The following is a 22,710-nucleotide window of genomic DNA, read 5'->3' on the forward strand; positions in this document are numbered from 1 at the left end:
AGAATATATATACTTTATGGGGTCTTAGAGCAATATTTCGATGTGTTACAAACGGAATGACAAAGTTAATATACCCTACGGTGGAGGATATAAAAACAAAAAATGTGTAAATCAAAGGCAGATTTTCCTACCTTAAATGTACGAGGGTGATACGATAAGTAGCCCTCCAAAACTAATACTTAATTATATCCGTAGTTTCTATTCTTTGATTTGAGGGCATAGAAATCTACAACATTGTAACAAAGAAACGCATTTGCGCGCATTCATATCTGCAAATAATTTTCAAAATATTTTCTAGTCCTATCGTGAAATGTAAAAAATCTTTTTAGAAAATCAATGTCCTTCCTCAACATTGTACAATGCAATTTCAGGCACTTAATTCTTCTTATCGACACTCCTCGAATTTTTCAAGATCAAGCTCAATGCCAAGTAACGCAATTAGGAAAAAAACCCACACTTCTAATGATCAGACAAAACAAAAAAACCGAAACAAAAAAATCGAGAAAACAAAACTTCTCAATTATTCGAGATTTAAGTATGTCTTCATGTAAGTGCATAGCACAAATAAGGCCATGGGTTATTTGCGGAAATCAAAGAATCACGTTAAAATTCTTGGCAAAGCGATCTAAACAATCTGCATTTCATTGCCTACCAGCCAATTCTTAAATGCGCTCTGGTTCATTTCATTACTGTTTTGCTTCTTTCGAGCAGGAAGAGTGAAGTCTGCCGCAATGAAAATGAGTTGGCAGCACGGAATTGTACATCTAGGCCTTGTAGAAAATAAGTGATGCCAAGAAGCGATGATGGCCATGGAAAGGGAAAAAATTTGCTTAAATATGCTAGAAAAGAAATTGAAAAAAGTGGGTTTCATCTTCTTAGAGTCATGACTGGAAATGTTTTCAGCTTTAGCGTTGTTTTTTTTTTTTTTTGTTGCTCCTCTTCTCTTAGAGAACATGGTACTAATTAGAAGTGCGGCAAACAACTATCGCTCTGGTCTTCAATAGATGGAATGAAGATGAGTGCGCTATTGGGTAACTCCTTCGTTTACGCCTCCTGCTCCCACTTCTCTTCAGGTTTGCATTAGCATCGCTTTCTCTAAAGAGGTATGACTATGCGTTAGCAAAGGCTTTCCATCCAAAGATATGCGGCCGAACAAAATAAGAGGAAAAAAATTCTAATTAGATGTTTTATTTTATGCTGCCTCTTTTTTTTGTGCAGTAATGTTGTGTTATGGTTTGGTTTCGAAAACGATCTGTTAAAGATTGTTTTTCTTTTGATTGGATGTTGGTGATGTGTTATGGTATTGAAATCTATACTATCGAGATTCTATAGAAGCTATTTAACGAGGATCGTTTCGAAAGTATCGGAACCGAATGGGGATCCACAGATAACGTAGAAAAAAAATCACTTGTATTAGTGTTCTACACAATTTAGTTTTTGGATTCATTGAAATTGAAATTGCTTCAATCACACGGTGCATACACAAGGTCGTGGGTTCGATTCCTGCTACGACCGAACACCAAAAAGTTTTTCAGCGGTGGATTATCCCACCTCAGTAATGCTGGTGACATTTCTAAGGGTTTCAAAGCTTCTCTAAGTGGTTTCACTGCAACGTGGAACCCCGTTCGGACTCGGCTATAAAAAAAGGTCTCTTGTCATTGAGCTTAACATGGAATCGGGCAGCACTCAGTGATACGAGAGAAGTTCACTAATGTGGTATCGCCAATGGACTGAATAGTCGAACTGAGCCTGATACATCGGACTGCCACCTAACCTAACCTAATCGCCGAAGTCAATTCAAAAAGCTCATTATAAATCTGATTTAATTCCATTAAAATAGGTATTTGCTTTATTTCAAACAGTTATTTGGTGAATTAGTTTTTAATTTTGTTTTTTTTTTTTAATTTATATTTTGATTGAAAATTTTTTAATTGTACTACTTCCTGTGTTTGCAATACCATTAATTGATCTAACTAATTTTTATTTCGAATTTCTAAATCTTCAATTATATTTATGGAAATACATTTGTTAGCTATGAAAAAAAACTCATATTCAAATACAATTTCAACATTCTTTTGTGAAAATAGTTTTTTTTTAGTTAAATTAATATCTTGGATGAACTAACTGGCTTCTATTTGACCATTCTCATTTATTACGAAAATTCTTTATAATTTTTATTTTATCCCCCTTCTACACAACTTAAATAATTGGTTATCGAATTTTGTGACATTATATTTACATTAGAGCAGGTGATTTTTTTTCACTCATATGGATTTAGTAATGACTAATGAGAATTTTATGGGATTTAATCAGTGAAAGAATAAAAAAAGATGAATAAGAGGAAGACAAGCAAATGGATGGAAAAATATCCCAGCAAAAAAACCGTCGCCAAAAAGGTAGTGAAAATGTTCTTTTTGGATACGGATGTGGTACAAAATTGGCACAGAAGCGATGAATTTGATATGGGCTTGTCATAGGACGGATGTTCCCCATTTCAACAGCCGTTGCACTAAATTTACATAGCTTCTTAAGGTGTGATCCGAATTCAGTGTTTTGGATAATTTTTTTTTTTTAATTTAACGAATTCTTACGCTTGTCTGAAACATTAACAAAAGCTGGTAATTTTTCTAGAAAGATTTAACATTTTTTACGCAAAATTAATAATTTGCATCATTTTAATAATTCTTACTATTCTTATCCATTTGAAACAAAAAATCTTAAAATTACTCATAACAAGTAAAGGGTGATTCTTTTGAGGTTAGGATTTTCATGCATTAGTATTTGACAGATCACGTGGGATTTCAGACATGGTGTCAAAGAGAAAGATGCTCAGTATGCTTTGACATTTCATCATGAATAGACTTACTAACGAGCCACAACGTCGAATTTTCAGTGAATGGGCCCTAGAAAAGTTGGCAGAAAATCCGCTTTTTTATCGACAAATTTTGTTCAGCGATGAGGCTCATTTCTGGTTGAATGGCTACGTAAATAAGCAAAATTGCCGCATTTGGAGTGAAGAGCAACCAGAAGCCGTTCAAGAACTGCCCATGCACTGTTTGGTGTGGTTTGTACGCTGGTGGAATCATTGGACCGTATTTTTTCAAAGATGCTGTTGGACGCAACGTTACGGTGAATGGCGATCGCTATCGTTCGATGCTAACAAACTTTTTGTTGCCAAAAATGGAAGAACTGAACTTGGTTGACATGTGGTTTCAACAAGATGGCGCTACATGCCACACAGCTCGCGATTCTATGGCCATTTTGAGGGAAAACTTCGGAGAACAATTCATCTCAAGAAATGGACCGGTAAGTTGGCCACCAAGATCATGCGATTTGACGCCTTTAGACTATTTTTTGTGGGGCTACGTCAAGTCTAAAGTCTACAGAAATAAGCCAGCAACTATTCCAGCTTTGGAAGACAACATTTCCGAAGAAATTCGGGCTATTCCGGCCGAAATGCTCGAAAAAGTTGCCCAAAATTGGACTTTCCGAATGGACCACCTAAGACGCAGCCGCGGTCAACATTTAAATGAAATTATCTTCAAAAAGTAAATGTCATGGACCAATCTAACGTTTCAAATAAAGAACCGATGAGATTTTGCAAATTTTATGCGTTTTTTTAAAAAAAAAGTTATCAAGCTCTTAACAAATCACCCTTTATATACAGCAGTAGGTTCGGCCGGACCGAATCTTAAACACCCACCACCATGAATCAAACTCATAGTCGTTGCGGGTTACTTGATAATATATAGCATTTTAGGGGGTTTGATGACAAATCTTCTCCCAAGCAAATCAGTTCAACCACTACGCTTCCCGAAGAAAAAAATTAAAGATTCTACCTATGAAGACCAGCTCAGATTCTGGATTTATGAGAACCAATTTTGTTTGAGTTTTAGAGAAATCATAAACATATCGTGTATATGATGAAATAACGCCTTGATTTTAAATCCTAGAAATAAATTCGGGAGGTCTATATGGGGCCTATACCAAAACATGGACCAATACTCACCACCTCTTAATGTTCCTCAAATACCTCTAGAATTCTACTTTCAGACGAATTGGTGAAAACTACGAATTCTAGAAGCCCAAGTAGTAAAATCGAGAGATCAGTCAATATAGGTGATACACCAAACATGGACCGATACGGACCATTATCTATATCTATATTTATATTTCTAATTTCCGGCAATTTGGATAACAACTACGGATTCCAGAAGCCCAAGAAATAAAGTCGGGACATCGGTCCATAAGGGGGCTATACCAAAATATGGACCAATAGGCACCATTTGCGACACACCTATTTGTGATCTTAAAATACCTGTAGATTTTCAATTTCAAGCAAATCAGCTAGAAAATATAGTCTCTAGACGCCCAAGAAATAAAACCGAGAGATCGGTCTATATGGGGGTTATACCAAAATATGGACCGATACCGACCATTTTCGACATACCTTTTTAAAGTCCCCAAATACCTCTAAATTTCAAATTTCAGGCAAATCGGATAGTAAATACAGTTTCTAGAAGGCCAAGAAGCAAAATCGGGAGATAGGTCTAAATGGGGGCTATACCAAAACATGGACCGATATGGACCATTTTCGACACACCTCTTTATGGTCCTAAAATACCTCTAGATTTTCAATTTCAGGCAAATCGGATAGAAAATACAGTTTCTAGACGCCCAAGAAGCAAAATCGGGAGATCGGTCTATAAAGGGGCTATACCAAAACCTGGTCCGATGGGCACCATTTTCGGCACACCTCTTTATGGTCCTCAAGTACCTCTAGATTTTCAATTTCAGGCTAAATGGACAAAAACTACGTTTTTTATAAACCCAAGACCCCAAATCGAGAAATCGGTTTATATGGGGACTATATCAAAACTTGGACCGATACATGTTAGCCCATCTTCGAACTTGACCTGCCTGCAACCACAAAACGAATCTGTGGCAAATTTCAGAACGATAGCGCAATTATTGAAGGCTATAGCGTGATTACAACAGACAGACAGAAGGACAGACGGACATGCTTATATCGTCTTAGAATTTCTACCTGATCAAGAATATATATACTTAATATAGTCGGAAGTCGATATTTCGATGTGTTACACCATTCTATGGTGGTGGGTATAAAAATGTCGAATTATAAAAAATTAAGTTGAGTGAACTTCCTCTGTAGTTAAAATAAATAAAATTTTCGTGGGGACATTTTTGGAAGTGCTTTTAAAGTTGTGCCTTTGGAACAACTTCCAATTTTTTTGCTAAGATCTTTAAGAGTTTTGTTCTTGTTTAACATAATCATTTGGAGCAGGGTCTTTCTGCTGATAGGAAAACGTAGTTTTCCAACTAATTATAGGGACACTTAATTTTTTAATTGAATGTGTTTTTTTTTAATTCAATGGAGATGGAGCCACCGTGGTGTAATGGTTAGCATGCCCGCCTTGCATACACAAGGCCGTGGGTTCGATTCCTGCTTCGACCGAACACCACAAAGTTTTTCAGCGGTGGACTATCCCACCCCAGTAATGCTGGTGACATTTCTGAGGGTTTCAAAGCTTCTCTAAGTGGTTTCACTGAAGTGTGGAACGCCGTTCGGACTCGGCTATAAAAAGGAGGTCTCTTGTCATTGAGCTTAACATGGAATCGGGCAGCACTCAGTGATAAGAGAGAAGTTCACCAATGTGGTATCACCAATGGACTGAATAGTCGAAGTGAGCCTGATACATCGGGCTGCCACCTAACCTAACCTAATGGAGATTTTTGTTCAAAGCAGAAAAATTCTTCCCAACACCCAGAGAAGGAATATGAGCACCTCAAACATGTTTCAGGAGCACCATGTTACTGTATTAGAAATATTCCAAATTCAAGAAAATTTATTTAACGTAATTAATTTTTTTACTTGTTAAAGAAATTTTCGAAGTTTAAAGGAAAAAATTGGAGTTCCAAATTGCAAAAAGTCTTTAAAGGGTGATACGGTCAAAATTTGGTCAATATAAACTTGACGTATTTCTTTCAATTTTGCATTTAAAAAACCTGAACACCCCTCATTTTGAAGGTGTGTGTGTGTAGAATGTTGCTCCTATTTTGATTTTGGAATTCACACTTCAGTTGTCAAAATGTCGTCCAAGCAAGAAGAGCAGCGTATCAAAATTTTGCTCGCGCATCGCGAAAATCCGAGCTACTCGCACGCAAAGCTGGCAAAATCGCTAAAAGTTGCCAAATCAACCGTTACAAATGTAATTAAAGTGTTTGGGGAACGTTTGTCGACAGCCAGGAAATCTGGATCGGGGTGAAATCGAAAACCCGAAGCCGCTGAGACGACAAAGAGAGTTGCCGGTAGTTTCAAGCGAAACCCTAACCTCTCTTTCCGAGATGCCGCAAAAAAGCTGGGTGTATCGTCTACAACCGTGCATCGAGCCAAAAAACGAGCCGAACTATCGACTTACAAGAAAGTAGTGACTCCAAATCGCGATGATAAACAAAATACGACGGCCAAAGCGCGATCCCGGAGGCTGTACACGACGGTGCTGACGAAGTTTGACTGCGTGGTAATGGACGACGAAACCTACGTTAAAGCCGACTACAAGCAGCTTCCGGGACAGGAGTTTTATACGGCAAAAGGAAGGGGAAAGGTAGCAGATATTTTCAAGCACATAAAACTGTCAAAGTTCGCAAAGAAATATCTGGTTTGGCAAGCCATCTGTACCTGTGGCTTGAAAAGCAGCATTTTCATAGCTTCCGGGACTGTCAACCAAGAAATTTACGTGAAAGAGTGTTTGAATAAACGTCTGCTGCCTTTCCTGAAGAAACACGGTTGTTCCGTACTTTTTTGGCCGGACGTGCAGGTGGTTCCCAAGGACAAGAACCCTCCCAACACGCCAGAGCTCCGCCCAATTGAGAAATACTGGGCTATTGTCAAGCGGAACCTAAAGAAGACCAAAAAAACTGCTAAGGACGAGCAGCAGTTCAAGGCAAACTGGCTTTCTGCGGCGAAGAAGGTGGACAAGGTGGCTGTACAAAATCTGATGGCAGGTGTCAAGCGTGAGGCCCGGCAATTCGGATTTGGAAAAGCGAAAGCCTAACTGAATATTTTTCCTGAATTTTATACTAATTGAACTTGAAAAAGAAATTTAATTTGATTTTTTAAATAAACGATTTCACCGATTTACACGCGTTTTCCCTTGACCAATTTTGTATATATAGTGCCATACAAAGTTGATGTTATTGGTAAAATTTACAAATTTTAAGAAATTCGGAACTATTTTGTGTGAGACACGAATTTAGTTAATCTTTATGCTTCATTTGTGTATAATTTTTTCCTCTGTTTTAGTTAATTTAACTAGCTGAATTAAAAAATTATTAAAATCATGGAAACTTTCTTAAAACGTAATCATTCGATGAACTAAAATATAATTAAATCGGCTTTAGTGAAATATAGGGTTCACTTTTTTTTTTTTGAGTGTATATATATTTTAAATCCTCCATTAGTAAAATTTTACATAGCCCGCTAGATTGTCTTAGAAAAGCCATCGTATTGAACTGATGAGAATACTCTTGTGCATGTTAGCAATCGTCATAGGTCCTATCCCAATTTTTTCCGACTACTAAAAAAAATTAAGCATTGGTTTATCTTCTCCGATATAGAAATATGTCTGTGGTTCTCAAAGCTTTTTTTTTTGAAATGGTTTCATAAATGGGATAATACTCCATTTAGGCTTTTATACTGAATACCTTGATCGTGGAATCGTTTATCTCTCATTCACAATGGTTTGGTATCAGAAGGAATGAATAATCTAATTGCGATAACCACTTCTCCTGACCATTGCTTATGACTCTACACTGAAAAAAAAAAGCATACTCGGATCCAAAGATTTTGTCTTTACTTTAAAAAATTTGGCATTGATTCCGAGCCAAAGAAGCGGAGAATACAAGTAAGGATACTTTTAAGACACAATTCTCTTTTAAATTTAGGTTTTGTGTACTTGCTTCTAGGAAGCAAATTTTAATTTTTCGCTTTCTCAGCTTTTTTTCTTCATATGCTATCAAAGTCCTTTAAAAACGAGTTAACGGCAACTTTATTTTCCAAATTAGGACTCGACTTCCAGTAGAAATTATGCTATGTTTGAAGTAAAAAACTTCTTTAAATTAAAGTTTTGAAAAACATGTCCTATATTTGAACGATTTTTTGCTTTGTAGTCAAGATGCAAAAAGACAACAAATTTAAAGACAATTTCATTAAATTTAAAGAATTTTTCTGAATTATTAAAGTCAAGTTGACCTTAGCCCAAACATTTTTTCTTTCATGTTATTATACCCATTTATAAGTCAAATCACTTAATTATAAAGACAATACGACTTCATTGAAAAGTTTATCGACTTTTGGACAAGGAAAATAACTTTATGTTAGAGAAATGCGTTTTCTATGCTAAGCAAAATTTGTATTCCTATTTTAAAGACATGAAATCTTTGACCTCACGACAATATTTTTTTCAGTGTATGTGTACCAGACGAAACTGATGGTTCTCATAGTATATTCCTAAACAAAGTTTCAATATAATTGATGTATAAACTAAAAGCCAACTCGTCGCTCCAACAGACAGGTTGGAAAATTAAAGGACATCATCCTCATATGTCGATTATTACTAAGCTGACTATACCTTTTTGGTCCACTCATTGAATATGATTGAAAAATTCCAAATATCCCTATCTTACTAATTCCCCTTAAACAATAAATATTAATTCTTTCATCCCATGTGATGTATTAGAACTATAGCCATTGGACTATATAAATGGTATTGATTATTTCAGGCCTACAACAATGGCACCTAATGTGGGCCGATATCCATAAAATTAAAATGTTTTTTGCTGCTAATAAGGCCACAGCAAGCAGCAATAACAATACGAGAGAAGCGGAACAGCTTTACGTGATCAGTTGACTACAACAACTTCCCAATTGGCCTCTCCCGTTCTATTTAGATGTACTACCACTTTTTTTTTTTTGCTCAACGTGTGATATTATGCAAGAATGCTACAATTGTTCCAATAACATCAGAATCTGCTACCGCTTGTGAATTACCTTGCTGGTGGTTGTGGTTGCCGATGCCTATGTTTGCTAATTTCTCACTGAAAAGCAAAACATTCCTTCTACCTTCTCTCTATCAAAGTTCATGATTTGCCCGTTTTTTTTTTTCTTTGTTTTGTTCTCTTGAATATGTTCCTTTCCTGAGTTTACCTGAAGAGGTTGTTTTTTGTTCTAATTCAATTTGATCTAAATATACTCACAGTAGGGTTATCATATCGAGCAAAGTGGGATTTTGAAAATTGCATTGCAACCAACTTCAAGTTGTTTTTAGTTCTAAATCACTCGTCTAACATCTGACAGATTTATTTCTATGATAGTTTATTTTATTGTTTACAAACTTACAAAAGTATTTTGATCTATTGAATTCAGAAATAAAGTTTTTCGTGATTGAACTCAAAAGTGATGGTGTGATTGATTTATATTTGCCTGGGAACCAAAAGTGGTTATCGTCAGAATCCCTTACCATTTAATTGTGAATAAATCCATAATTGTTACCGTATTGCCTCGCGTCCAAAAAGTGGAAAAAAACAACGACTCGTAAAAATGAAACAAAAATGCCCTAAAGACAGTATTAAAGCCCTGGGAAGACAAACATTTCGTTCGCAGACCATGGACATCATCGCTTCATTTCTACTTCACAATGGCCACCAAAATCTCCGGATTTCACTTTGTTGGACTTTTGCTCATGGGGAATCTTGGGGAATTTGTAATAAAAAATACCAAACAATAATCTAAAGGCGGCGCTTAGTCGGAAATGAACCAAAATACAGCGGAGCCACTTTCAGGCAGCTTGTGATGATTTTTTCGGCCGTGCCAAACGTATCGAATTCGAACAAATCGTTTTCCGACATGTTTTGCTTTAGAACAATAAAATAAAAAAAGTAATTACAAAATAACAGGTTGGCTGATAAGTCCCCGGCCTGACACATAGATGGCGTCGCTAGTATTAAATGCAAATGGAAAAAAAGTAATTTCGTGTTTTGATAAAATACTGTTTTCTGAAGGGGAAAAATACGGTGGAAGCAAAAACTTGGATTGATAATGAGTTTCCGGACTCTGCCCCAGGGAAATCAACAATAATTGATTGGTATGCAAAATTCAAGCGTGGTGAAATGAGCACGGAGGACGGTGAACGCAGTGGACGCCCGAAAGAGGTGGTTACCAACGAAAACATAAAAAAAAAATCCACAAAATGATTTTGAATGACCGTAAAATGAAGTTGATTGAGATAGCAGAGGCCTTAAAGATATCAAAGGAACGTGTTGGTCATATCATTCATCAATATTTGGATATGCGGAAGCTCTGTGCAAAATGGGTGCAGCGCAAGCTCACATTTGACCAAAAACAACAACGTGTTGATGATTCGGAGCGGTGTTTGCAGCTGTTAACTCGTAATACACCCAAGTTTTTCCGTCGATATGTGACAATGGATGAAACATGGCTCCATCACTACACTCCCGAGTCCAATCGACAGTCGGCTGAGTGGCCAGCGACCGGTAAACCGTCTCCGAAGCGTGGAAAGACTTAAAAGTCCGCTGGCAAAATAATGGCCTCTGTTTTGTGGGATGCGCATGGTATAATTTTTATCGATTATCTTGAGAAGGGAAAAACCATCAACAGTGACTATTATATGACGTTATTGGAGCGTTTGAAGGTCGAAATCGCGGCAAAACGGCCCCATATGAAGAAGAAAAAAGTGTTGTTCCACCAAGACAAAGCACCGTGCCACAAGTCATTGAGAATAATGGCAAGAATTCATGAATTGGGCTTCGAATTGCTTCCCCACCCACCGTATTCTCCAGATCTGGCCCCCGGCGACTTTTTCTTGTTCTCAGACCTCAAAAGGATGCTCGCAGGGAAAAAATTTGGCTGCAATGAAGAGGTGATGGCCAAAGCTGAGGACTATTTGGAGGCAAAACCGAAGGAGTACTACCAAAATGGTATCAAAAAATTGGAAAGTCGTTATAATCGTTGTATCGCTCTTGAAGGGAACTATGTTGAATAATAAAAACGAATTTTGACAAAAAAAATGTGTTTTTCCTTGTTAGACCAGGGACTCATCAGCCAACCTGTTATATAGACTCTACTTTCTTGTAGAACATTTTGGCCACCCTGTATATTCAGTTTATGGACAACATTTTGTACGAAAGGTTGTTAGTACGAACCGTTCACAAATGCAGATTTACTTACTATTACCTTCTAAAAGAAAAGTATGAAAAACAAAAGTTTTGAGATAACTGCGGTATTCACATTCCTTGCACTGAGAAAAAAATCTTTAATATTACTGAAATCGTCATTGAAATGCCATCGTTTTTATCTTCAGCATTAATGCATTAAAAACTGGAGATATCTTTCAAGATTTCATTTTAAAGACAATTTTTACTTGAAACAGTTCATAATTTATACGTGTAGCCGAGTTTGAATTGGAAAATTGAGGTTGTGACTAACACGTTTGGAAGTACCTAGTAAAAAAAATTAAAAGTTCTTCCAAAGGAACAACTTTAAAACCACTTCCAGATGTACTCCCAATGGTGTTCTTTATTTAAACTACACAGGAATTTATTTTCATAAAAATTTTTATAACACGTTTTTTCATATTTTTAATGGGTAATTTTAACTTCTTTTCTTTTCCAATCTGAAAAAATTGTGAATTTTTGAAAATATTTGAGGTCAAACGTTTCAGACAAGCGTTGGAATCCATTAAAAATTATAAAAATTATTTATTTGACAAAATATCACAGAATTTTTTAATTTACAACCAAAATATTGAATTCGGATCACACCTAAAGAAGTGATGCAAATTCAGTGTACAGAATAGCTCTGAGTTTATTGATTTATAAAATGTCTCGTCTTTCCCTGAAATCGCCCTCAATGTCATCCCTAACAAATAATGCGGTTTACAAAAAGATCTTGCTTCTAATATTGGCACATATGTACATGTGTTTTAGTCGGTCCAAGGGAACACCAAAACCATAACATGGACTGGGTGGTGCCACTTCCATTATTCTCAAATAATGATCCTAAAGCCTATACCTTGGTGTGGTGGTTTGGCCTCCAGTTGAATGTGGTGTTGGTGTCTTAACAAACGCGTTTTGTGGCTCATTTGCCACAGCGCCTACATTTTACTAGACGTTGCACTCAGTAAATTTCATGTAATTAGTAACTGCTGTAACAACCTAGTAACCATCTGTACTGCATACTACCTGCACTAGTTTTGCGCTCAGCAGCTAGATCTCAACTAAATTTACTCAAACTAACCGATCTGTAATAGTGGTGGCTAAATATATGTGCCTGCGAAGGCTGCAACAAATGCTATATGCATAACATGGCTCATGTGTAGAATGCTAAGTATTTTGCCTGAATTTCCCATCTGAATTGGTTTGGTTCTATTTCAGAGTTTTATGTGGGTTTTTCCTACATTGGCATAGAAAATTAGAGGACTATGATGATGGCGACCATAAAGACAAACGGAACGATGATGATTCTCAACTAAATTTCTTATCATTTGTTGTTCTTTTTTTAGTAGAGAAAAAAAAAAGAACTTCTTTAAAATGCTTAAAAGCTTCCTTATTGTTAGTATGGCATATCATCTAGGTTTTTTTTTGTTTGTTTTCAATTGTTTAGTGAACAACAACGACTATGTCAATTAGTAGTTTTTGCAAAACGGTCACCAGAAACAACTGATTAAAATTTGTTAACAAATGTGAGCAAAAATTAAATTTAGTGTAAAAGCAAAAACACCATAAACATTTTTGTTTTTCTTTTATGATAAGACCTAAATATTTATACGTAAAAAGAGTTGTTTTTTTATTCGAACATTTGGTATTTTTTTTATTTGTGGTAAGATTCGTTTATTGACCTCTGGCAAGATATCTATAAAACAAAAGACTTAAGACACAAAACATATGAATTTTTTCTGCTGGATTAAATGGGCCATACAACTTGAGGAAAGAAGGTTCTTGGACTGTAGTCATAGATATTGCAATGAATGAAGCTGAATCCATTTTTTTTTCCAAAAGATGACATTTTCTGTACTCTGTTCAAAAAAAGATAATAGAAAATCGTTGAATCGTCTTTCATAAATTATTTGTTCTTAAAGAAAATACTTTATATGAAAAAGGAATTTCATGTGTCTAAAATTTCATTCCAGTATATTTCGTTACATGTATATTTTCGTTTGGTATAGATAAAATGTTGCGCACATTGATATATTGATTATCGACTATTTATTGTGAATATATTCTTCATCCAGTTGAAATTCTATCTGGATGTTGCGACGTCCATCTGTCAGATGAATTACTTTACAAAACTTCAAATTTTGCCACAGAATCGTGGCATCGGATAAAATTCTACGTTGGTATAATCCCTCCTAGTTCTGACATTTCATTTTTATACCCTCCACCATAGGATGGGGGTATATTAACTTTGTCATTCCGTTTGTAACACATCGAAATATTGCTCTAAGACCCCATCAAGTATATATATATTCTGGGTCGTGGTGAAATTCTGAGTCGATCTGAGCATGTCCGTCCGTTCGTCTGTTGAAATCACGCTAACTTCCGAACGAAACAAGCTATCGACTTGAAACTTGGCACAAGTAGTTGTTATTGATGTAGGTCGGATGGTATTGCAAATGGGCCATATCGGTCCACTTTTACATATAGCCCCCATATAAACGGGCCCCCAAATTTGGCTTGCGAATCCTCTAAGAGAAACAAATTTCATCCGATCCGGCTGAAATTTGGTACATGGTGTCAGCATATGCTCTCTAACAACCATGCAAAAATTGGTCCACATTGGTCCATAATTATATATAGCCCCCATATAAACCGATCCCCCGATTTGGTTCGCGGAGCCTCTAAGAGAAGCAAATTTCATCTGATCCTTCTGAAATTTGGTACATGGTGTTAGTATATGGTCTCTAATGACCATGCAAAAAATGGTTCAAATCGGTCTTTAATTATATATAACCCCCATATAAACCGATCACCAGATTTGACCTCCGGAGCCTCTTGCAAGACCAAAATTCATCTGATTCAGTTGATATTTGGTACGTGGTGTTAATATATGGCCTCAAACACCCATGCAAAAATTGGTCGAAATCGGTCCATAATTATATATAGCCTCCATATAAACCGATTCCCAGATCTCCGGAGCTCCTTGGAAGAGCAAAATCCATCCGATTCGGTTGAACTTTGGTACGTGATGTTAGTATATGTTATCCAACAACCATGCAGAAATTGGTTCATATCAGTCCATAATTATATATAGCCTCATATAAACCGATCCACCGTGGTGCAATGGTTAGCATGCCCGCCTTGCATACACAAGGTCGTGGGTTCGATTCCTGCTACGACCGAACACCAAAAAGTTTTTCAGCGGTGGATTATCCCACCTCAGTAATGCTGGTGACATTTCTGAGGGTTTCAAAGCTTCTCTAAGTGGTTTCACTAGAATGTGGAACGCCGTTCGGACTCGGCTATAAAAAGGAGGTCCCTTGTCATTGAGTTTAACATGGAATCGGGCAGCACTCAGTGATAAGAGAGAAGTTCACCACTGTGGTATCACAATGGACTGAATAGTCTAAGTGAGCCTGATACATCGGGTTGCCACATAACCTAACCTAACCTAACCTAAACCGATCCCCAGATTTGACCTCCGGTGCCTTTTTGAGAAGCAAAATTTATCCGATCTGGTTGAAATTTGGTACGTGGTGTTAGTATATGATATTTAACAACCATGCCAAACGTGGTCCATATCAGTCCATAATTATATATAGCCCCCATAAAAACCGATACCCAGATTTGACCTCCGGAGCCTCTTGGAAGACCAAAATTCATCTGAAATTTGGTATATGGTGTTAGTATGTGGCCGCTAATAACCATGCCAAATTTGGTCCATATCGGTCTATAGTTATATATATCCGATCCCCAATCACACAAAAATTGGTCCATATCGGTTCATAATCATGGTTGCCACTCGAGCCAAAAATAATCTACCCAAATTTTATTTTTATAGAGAATGTTGTCAAAATTTTAATTCTATTGAAAATTTTGTCAAAATTTTATTTCTATAGAAAATTTTGCCAAAATTTTATTTCTATAGAAAATTTTGTCAAAATTTTATTTCTATAGAAAATTTTGACAAAATTTTATTTCTATGGAAAATTTTGACAAAATTTTATTTCTATAGAAAATTTTGACAAAATTTTATTTCTATAGAAAATTTTGACAAAATTTTATTTCTATAGAAAATTTTGACAAAATTTTATTTCTATAGAAAATTTTGTCAAAATTGTATTTCTATAGAAATTTTTGTTAAAATTTTATTTCTATAGAAAATGTCAAAATTTTATTTTGTCAAAATTTCATTTCTATAGAAACTTTTATCAAAATTTTATATCTATACAAAATTTTGTCAAACTTAATTATATAAGTATTTAATCGATCTTTTTTGATTTAATATATACCACGTATGGACTTATATACAATTTAGAAGACGGTGTGAGGAAGTTTTAAGATACCTTGCCATCGGCAAGTGTTACCGCAACCCAAGTAATTCGATTGTGGATGTCAGTCTTCAGTAGAAGTTTCTATGCAATCCATGGTGGACGGTATATAAGCTTCGGCCTGGCCGAACTTTCAGCCGTATACGCTTGTTTTAATTATTTGAATTTCTCATAGCAAAATTTGTCCCGAAAGACTAGGATAGAGTTTTCTTTGAATTTCGAAATTTTTATAGGACCAATTGTCCCAACAAATGCAGAGGGCGTTTCCTACAAATATTAAACAAGCAAGTGAATGAAAAAATTAAAATCTTTTAAAGCATTCTTTTTCAATATCAAAATAATATGGACAATACACATTTTTTATCTAATTTTTCATGAAATAGATCTTTGTATTTTATAATTGGCATGGATCAATTTTTTCCACATTTAAATTTTTTAAATGCATTTTTTATTTAATTTTAAAAATTTAATTTTTTTTTGTAAATTATTGTAGCCCTCGATTTTTAAATTGTTTTGCACGATTTGGGAATAAGCCTTAAGATTCCATAACTGTCATTTGATTGAAAATTTATTGAAATTGGAAAAAAAATAACATTTATTATTGAAATTTGGAAGGAATTATTCCAGCCATTTATATAAAATACCAAAGTATTTTAGTAACCTTGACGGAGTAAAAAGTGAAACCCTTTGTTTTTGTTTTGCAAAAATGAAATAAATTTAAATAAGACTATTATTTATACAACTGGTAGCGGTCAGTGCTATCATTAAGAGTGTCTTTTGCCTCCAAGGAACCCCTTTTACCTGGGGACACAATTTCCTCGTCGATATCAAGTCATTAATACGTCAAAGCGAATTTGTTATTTAGCTGATAATGATGAAGCAACAAAGTAGCCTTAGAATCTCTTTTTAACCTTAAATCATTACAGAAATTGTGAATCTAATGATGATGTATAATTTCCAATATCATTTAATAGGCCACAAGGCCCAGTAAAGTCCAATGTCCACAAGGAAAAATCAATTCGAAAAAGGAACATGTGTTTATGTTCTATCAAAGCTATAGAGGCTTTATTGGTTATGGCTATGGCTAATAGTTTAAGCTCTTATTTTTATTGATGTACGTAACATAAATCAATCAATTACATGTTTTTTTTTTTTCACTGTCACAAGGTAGAAAATAAAAAATGAAAGCCTCATCATCACCCTGGTAAAAAATGAAAAAAGGCGAAAACACTTCTAAACTAAATGTAAACCCATAACCTGTCCAGTCGTACGAAAAAAAAAAAACCGACGTCCACATTGTAACATACATGAGGCACGTACGCACTTTTACCACAATGATGCCAACCATCCTTTGTGGACGATATGATTGGCTAAATGAATGGTTTTTTAACTTAAACTTAAAACAAAAAAAATGTTTTGCTATCAGCTCTCGTATGTGCCTGCTTTTGCTACCGCCTTAACCTTAATGTTAGCGCTAGCCTTAACGATTGGATTCATCCATTCAAACTGACGGCAGTAATGCACAACGCATGCCAAGTTTTCAGTGGGCTTCCGTGTGTTGTGATTCACCTTAAATTAAATACCATTGCACATTTTACCACCACGCAATATATTATTGTTGCCCTCACTAACGAAGGATTGCAAGAGGGTAAAATGGATAGGTCAGACAGACTAGTACCTTTAGGGTACCTTCGAATCTCCTATATCCGACATCGATTTCATAGAATTTGCGGTTAATTTCTTTTGGTTTTGTTGTTAGAAGCAATTTAATGATTACTATAATTGCTTTTGAAAATGTCACATGCACTTAGGCGCCAAACTGTTTTGAAGAAAACGAAAGACTTAAGACACATACGTGATTTATCTAATCGATGCCGCACAATGGGATGATATTGAAAAATTCTAGAATACATGTTATTTTTCAAGGGATGTTATTTCCTATTTGAGAGCCACCGTGGTGCAATTGTTAGCATGCCCGCCTTGCATACACAAGGTCGTGGGTTCGATTCCTACTTCGACCGAACACCAAAAAGTTTTTCAGCGGTGGATTATCTCACCTCTGAGGGTCTCAAAGCTTCTCTAAGTGGTTTCACCGGAATGTGGAACGCCGTTCGGACTCGGCTATAAAAAGGAGGTCCCTTGTCATTGAGCTTAACATGGAATCGGGCAGCACTCAGTGATAAGAGAGAAGTTCACCAATGTGGTATCACAATGGAATGAATAGTCTAAGTGAGCCTGATACATCGGGCTGCCACCTAACCTAACCTATTTCCTATGATATAGGCCACACATTTTCCCTTTAGTACACAGAAAAATTTTTTTCAAAATTTTCACATTCAATTCTTTTTTTTTTTTTGAATTTGAAAAAATATTCAATTAAAAACTTAAAATATTCAATTAAAAACTTAAATTAAATCCATCACACAATTTTATCTAGCCAATTAAATGTATTCTAAAACATATAGTGGATATGATTCTAGATCCCAGAAAATATATACCGATCGTGTCAGAAAAACTTCATGAGACATGCAAGCCTTTTGTGTGCGTCCGTCTGTTCATTTTTTTTCTTACTCGGATAATACACTTACCAATATTTAACCGATTTTGATAAAATCGGTTGGAAAAATTTTTGGACTTTAGTTTGGGCTAGCATATACAGTGTGGCTGATATGTATTGCAACAAACTTCAAGTTGCTATCATTTATAAATCGCTCGTCTGACAAATTTATTAACGTGACATTTCATTTTATTTTTCACAAGCTTACAAAAGCATTTTACTTCTGTTCAAAAAGTCATTCGTGATGGAATTCAAGCGGAATAGTGGAACTGCTTTATATATGACTGGAAAACCATTGGTGGCTATCGGTGGAGCCCTCCAGCATTTAATTGTGTACAGAGCAGTGCACAGAAAACATTTGGCTATAAAGAGCCAAGGAGTTGCATCGCTTGCACGAAAGTAGCCAGATACCAAATTTGGGTTTCTCCAATGAGAAGTCATTTCAAATTGAGCAAAGAGGTTAACTGAAAATTACACCTTAGATTGACCACCAGAACTCAAGCCCCGCTGATGGTCATCGTGTGGGGCGCCGTAACGCCCGATGGTCGGTTCCCAATCATTTTCATCGACTAGAGATGGTAGTACTGAAGCCCTGCGCACACACAAATTTCGGCCACAGACTACAGACATTTCAACAGGACTCAGCACCATCCCACTTAGTACGCGCCAACGCAAGGAGTTGCATCGCTTGCACGAAAATAGCCAAATACCAAATTTGGGTTTCTCCGATGAGAAGTCATTTCAAATTGAGCAAAGAGGTTAACTGAAAATTTACACCTTAGATTGACCACCAGAACTCAAGCCCCGCTGATGGTCATGGTGTGGGGCGCCGTAACGCCCGATGGCCTTTCGCCAATCATTTTCATCGACTAAAAATGGTACAGAAGCCCTGCGCACACAAAAATTTTGGCCACAGACTACAGACATTTCAACAGGACTCAGCACCGTCGCACTTAACACGCGTCAACTAAGAACACAGAAACAAATTTCACCACATTTTTTCCAATTAAAGTCTTGATTGAGTTTTAATAAATTTTAAATTAAAAATTTTATTGATTCAACATTTTTTTAATTGAAACAAACATATATTACAAAAATTAATAGTATCAATTAATTTTTTAATTGGATAAATTCATTTTTAATTAACTTTCAAAAAATTTTTTAATTTATACTACCATTTCTGTGATTGAAGAAATTTCAATTAAAAATTAATTGGATCAATTTCGTGATTGAAGACAAAAAATATTTTTTTGTGTGAATGGCTTAAAGAGGAGGTCACTAAACTTTTCGGATTTCAATCCTTTCGACTTCTGCGCCTTGATCATTTTGGAGAGAGAGAAATATCAAAGTGTTTCATATTTAGGGTGGCTAATATGCACAGAAAAAAATTCACGCAAATTTTTTCAATTAAAATCATAAGTGAGTTTTAAAAAGTTTTCAATTAAAAATTTTATTGATTCAACAAATATTTTAATTGAAAAAATTCAATCAATCAAAATTAATAGTATAAATTAATGTTTTAATTAGATCACCAATTTTTTAATTGACTTTCAATTCATTTTTTAATTGATACTACACACAACAAATTTTTTTCTGATGAATGATAGTATCAACAAATTAATTGGCAGTCAATTAAAAAATTAATTGATCCAATTAAAAAATTAATCGATGCTATTAATTTGTGTGATTAATTTTTAATCCAATTAAAAAAAAATTTTTGATTCAATTAAATTTTTAATTGAATATTTTTTAAAACTCAATTAAGATTTTAATTTGAAAAATTTTCGTGAAATTTTTTTCTGTGTATGATTTCTGGGATTGAAGACATTTCAATGAAAAAATTAATTGGATCAATTAACTTCGTGATTGAAACAGTATTTGTTTTGTGAGTGTGTATAATGGAACAAGTTAAATTGCTAAATTGTTTTTAATTTTTTTTTTAATTTTATTGTTCCACAGGAAAATACATCAAATTTTAGAATCAGTTTAGATTTGTTCGAATTGGCAAGAATTATGGCCTTCACACGGCCGACAATGCCACTACAGGCTGCTAGTCTGCGTGGACCTCAACCCACAGTGTGTAAAGGAAATTTCACAATACTCCATTTGAGGTGAACACATCAACTACTTCCTAATATTATTCACTTATTAAACTGTCATGAAAGTCTCGTATAACCAAGAATATCATGAAAGTAAAATTTAGATGTCCAACGATATTTTCTTTCGTGCACAGTTGAAAGATCTATTGGAAATTTGTCATATGCTATTGCAAAGGATGACGTTTTCAATCGTTTTTTATCCTAAGGCTTTTACGATGGTCGTCACTATTGAATGTCTTAATCATATTTAAGCTATTGGCTACTATTCCAGTGGAAACTTCTCGATTTACGATTTTGGCTTTGGCTTTTGGAAGTCAAAAGTGCTTATGTTAATTTCCTCTTTAGCTGCAGGATATTAAAATAATATTTTATAGATGATGACAGTAGCATCCTGCTTAGTAGCTGGGGCTGCTGTAAAGCTCCAGCAGTCTCAGCTCTTAAAGATGACACCACAAATTTATGTATTTCACGGTTTTTAAATATCCCTTGTCCTCTGTGGGCATTGAGGAAGTTTTAAAACCACCTCAATAAGGTGTCATGCTTTAAAAGCCATCAACACGATTTTTCCAGGAATTTCTTCTATGGGCTTTAACTTTTGTTTGTGGTATATGTGCTGCTATCAAATGGTTCCTGGTTGAAAGTTCGCCATGGATATTTAGCTTAGTGGCCAGATGAAACCATCTTAACTTGCACTTTTTTCGTTGGGTATTTTGGGAAAACTAAGCTTTCCCAAAATTCTTTTCTAAATAGAGTTTTTCATTTGTGTGGATGTGTTAGTGTGTGCAGATTTTTTTCCCATTTAAGTTGATGATGATGATGTTGATATTACTTAGAGTTTTTTTTTACTTACCGGCATGTAAATTCAGTTTCGCCCAAACATAATTCGAAACAATCACGTCTTGATGTCACTGACACCGAACGTTTGGCGTGTCCATTGAGTCTATAGTTTTGCACACGATCGACACACCAGGCACGTGCACATGGCCGTACTCCAAGGCATGATTTTTGTGCATAAATGGTAAAGACTGGGAATTGGGATTTTGTCAAGGCACCTGAAGCGAAACAAAAATAAAAACAAAATAAATGAAAAGAAAAAAAATCTTTATAACAAGAAAGAACAATAAATGAAAAGTGACAATGAAAAAGAAATGAAAAGTTTTGCTTTCGTGAGGTGTGTAAAAATGTTTTTCTTTCTCTAGAAAATAAATAAAATTAACACTTGTTGGGGATTAAATTTCAAGGGAAAACTTGTTTGTGACTTGAATGTTTATTTAGAAATGTCTGGGAAAATATAGTGAAATATATTCCTATACACGTAGTGATGGGAGAGTATTGCCATTGTGTGATACGGCTAATTATAGACCAATTTAAAACCTGTAAGAAAAGTCTATAGTTGGATGGGGTCGTCTCTGTTACATTCTCAGAAAAATATATAGGCAATACTAGTTAATATTATGAAAAATCGATTATTCAAATTTTGGTTAGTAAAAATAGTCGAAATTGGATTTTTTATTAAACGTCATTAATCGAAAAATCGATTATTGGTTTTTACTATAGATCCCTAGTCCAAATCGGTTCAGATTTTATGTATGGGAATATAAACCTTTATAAATGAATGATTTGAAACGGTATGGAAAAAGTAGATCTACAGAGTGGTCCAGGGTATAATACAGTCGGACTTTGGACTTTCCTTACTTATCTTATTTGAGTATATACGATCTATAGCACTATCTAAACTATTTTCATTCAAATCCATCCACACAGAAAATAAATCACCAAAAATTTTCCAATTAAAATTTTAATTGAATTTAAAAAAAAAAAATATTCTATTAAAAATTTAATTGGTTTAACAAATTTCTTAATTGAAACAAAAATCGATCATCATTGTACCAATTAATTTTTTTTTAATTGATTTTGGTGATGATACTGTATTTTTGTGATGGAACACATTTCAATTCAGAATTAATTGGATCAATTAATTTCGCGATTGAAGATAAAAAATATTCTTCCTGTGCACAACACAAGCGCCTCCGACAGTAATGGTGTGAACCTTCGTACCCATCGATCGTGGGGACACAATAAATGCCGAATATTTTCGGGAAAATGTTCTAAAGATAGTATTGGACAGACAATCATTTCAGTAGACCATGGTCATTCCAACAGGACTCAGCACAATAGCACTCATCAATCAAAAGTTCTCGTCAGTTATGAATGGCTTAAAAAGGAGGTTTCTCGCTACATTTGTACCCCACAAAATCTCTGGATCTAAATATGTTGGGCTTGGGCGCTCGAGGCATATTTGAGAGTAAGGTTAGGACTAAAAAATACCAAGGCGGCGCCAGTAATAGACCAAAATATCGCACAACCGTTTGATAGACAAATCTAAACTGTTTCTAAAATTTGATTTTGTTTTCAACATAATAAAGTTATAAAAAAACAAGTAAGGAAAGTCTAAAGTCGGGCGGGACCG

General features: G+C 35.2%; 2 protein-coding genes across 7 annotated transcripts in view; one reads left to right on the top strand and one right to left on the bottom strand.

The window, feature by feature from the left end:
- The window catches only part of Atg16 (Autophagy-related 16), a 553,304-nt gene that overhangs the window by 131,804 nt on the left and 398,790 nt on the right, over window positions 1–22,710 (top strand). The window lies entirely within an intron of this gene.
- The window catches only part of LOC142221448 (uncharacterized), a 424,700-nt gene that overhangs the window by 93,465 nt on the left and 308,525 nt on the right, over window positions 1–22,710 (bottom strand). For all 3 annotated transcript variants that reach the window (XM_075291220.1, XM_075291268.1, XM_075291307.1), the window contains one exon: window positions 21,091–21,292. In XM_075291220.1, the coding sequence (XP_075147335.1) occupies window positions 21,091–21,292 (202 nt within the window). The remainder of the gene's footprint in view (window positions 1–21,090; window positions 21,293–22,710) is intronic.

Source organism: Haematobia irritans, chromosome 1 (genome assembly GCF_050003625.1).
Source record: "Haematobia irritans isolate KBUSLIRL chromosome 1, ASM5000362v1, whole genome shotgun sequence".
Classification (NCBI taxonomy): domain Eukaryota; kingdom Metazoa; phylum Arthropoda; class Insecta; order Diptera; family Muscidae; genus Haematobia; species Haematobia irritans.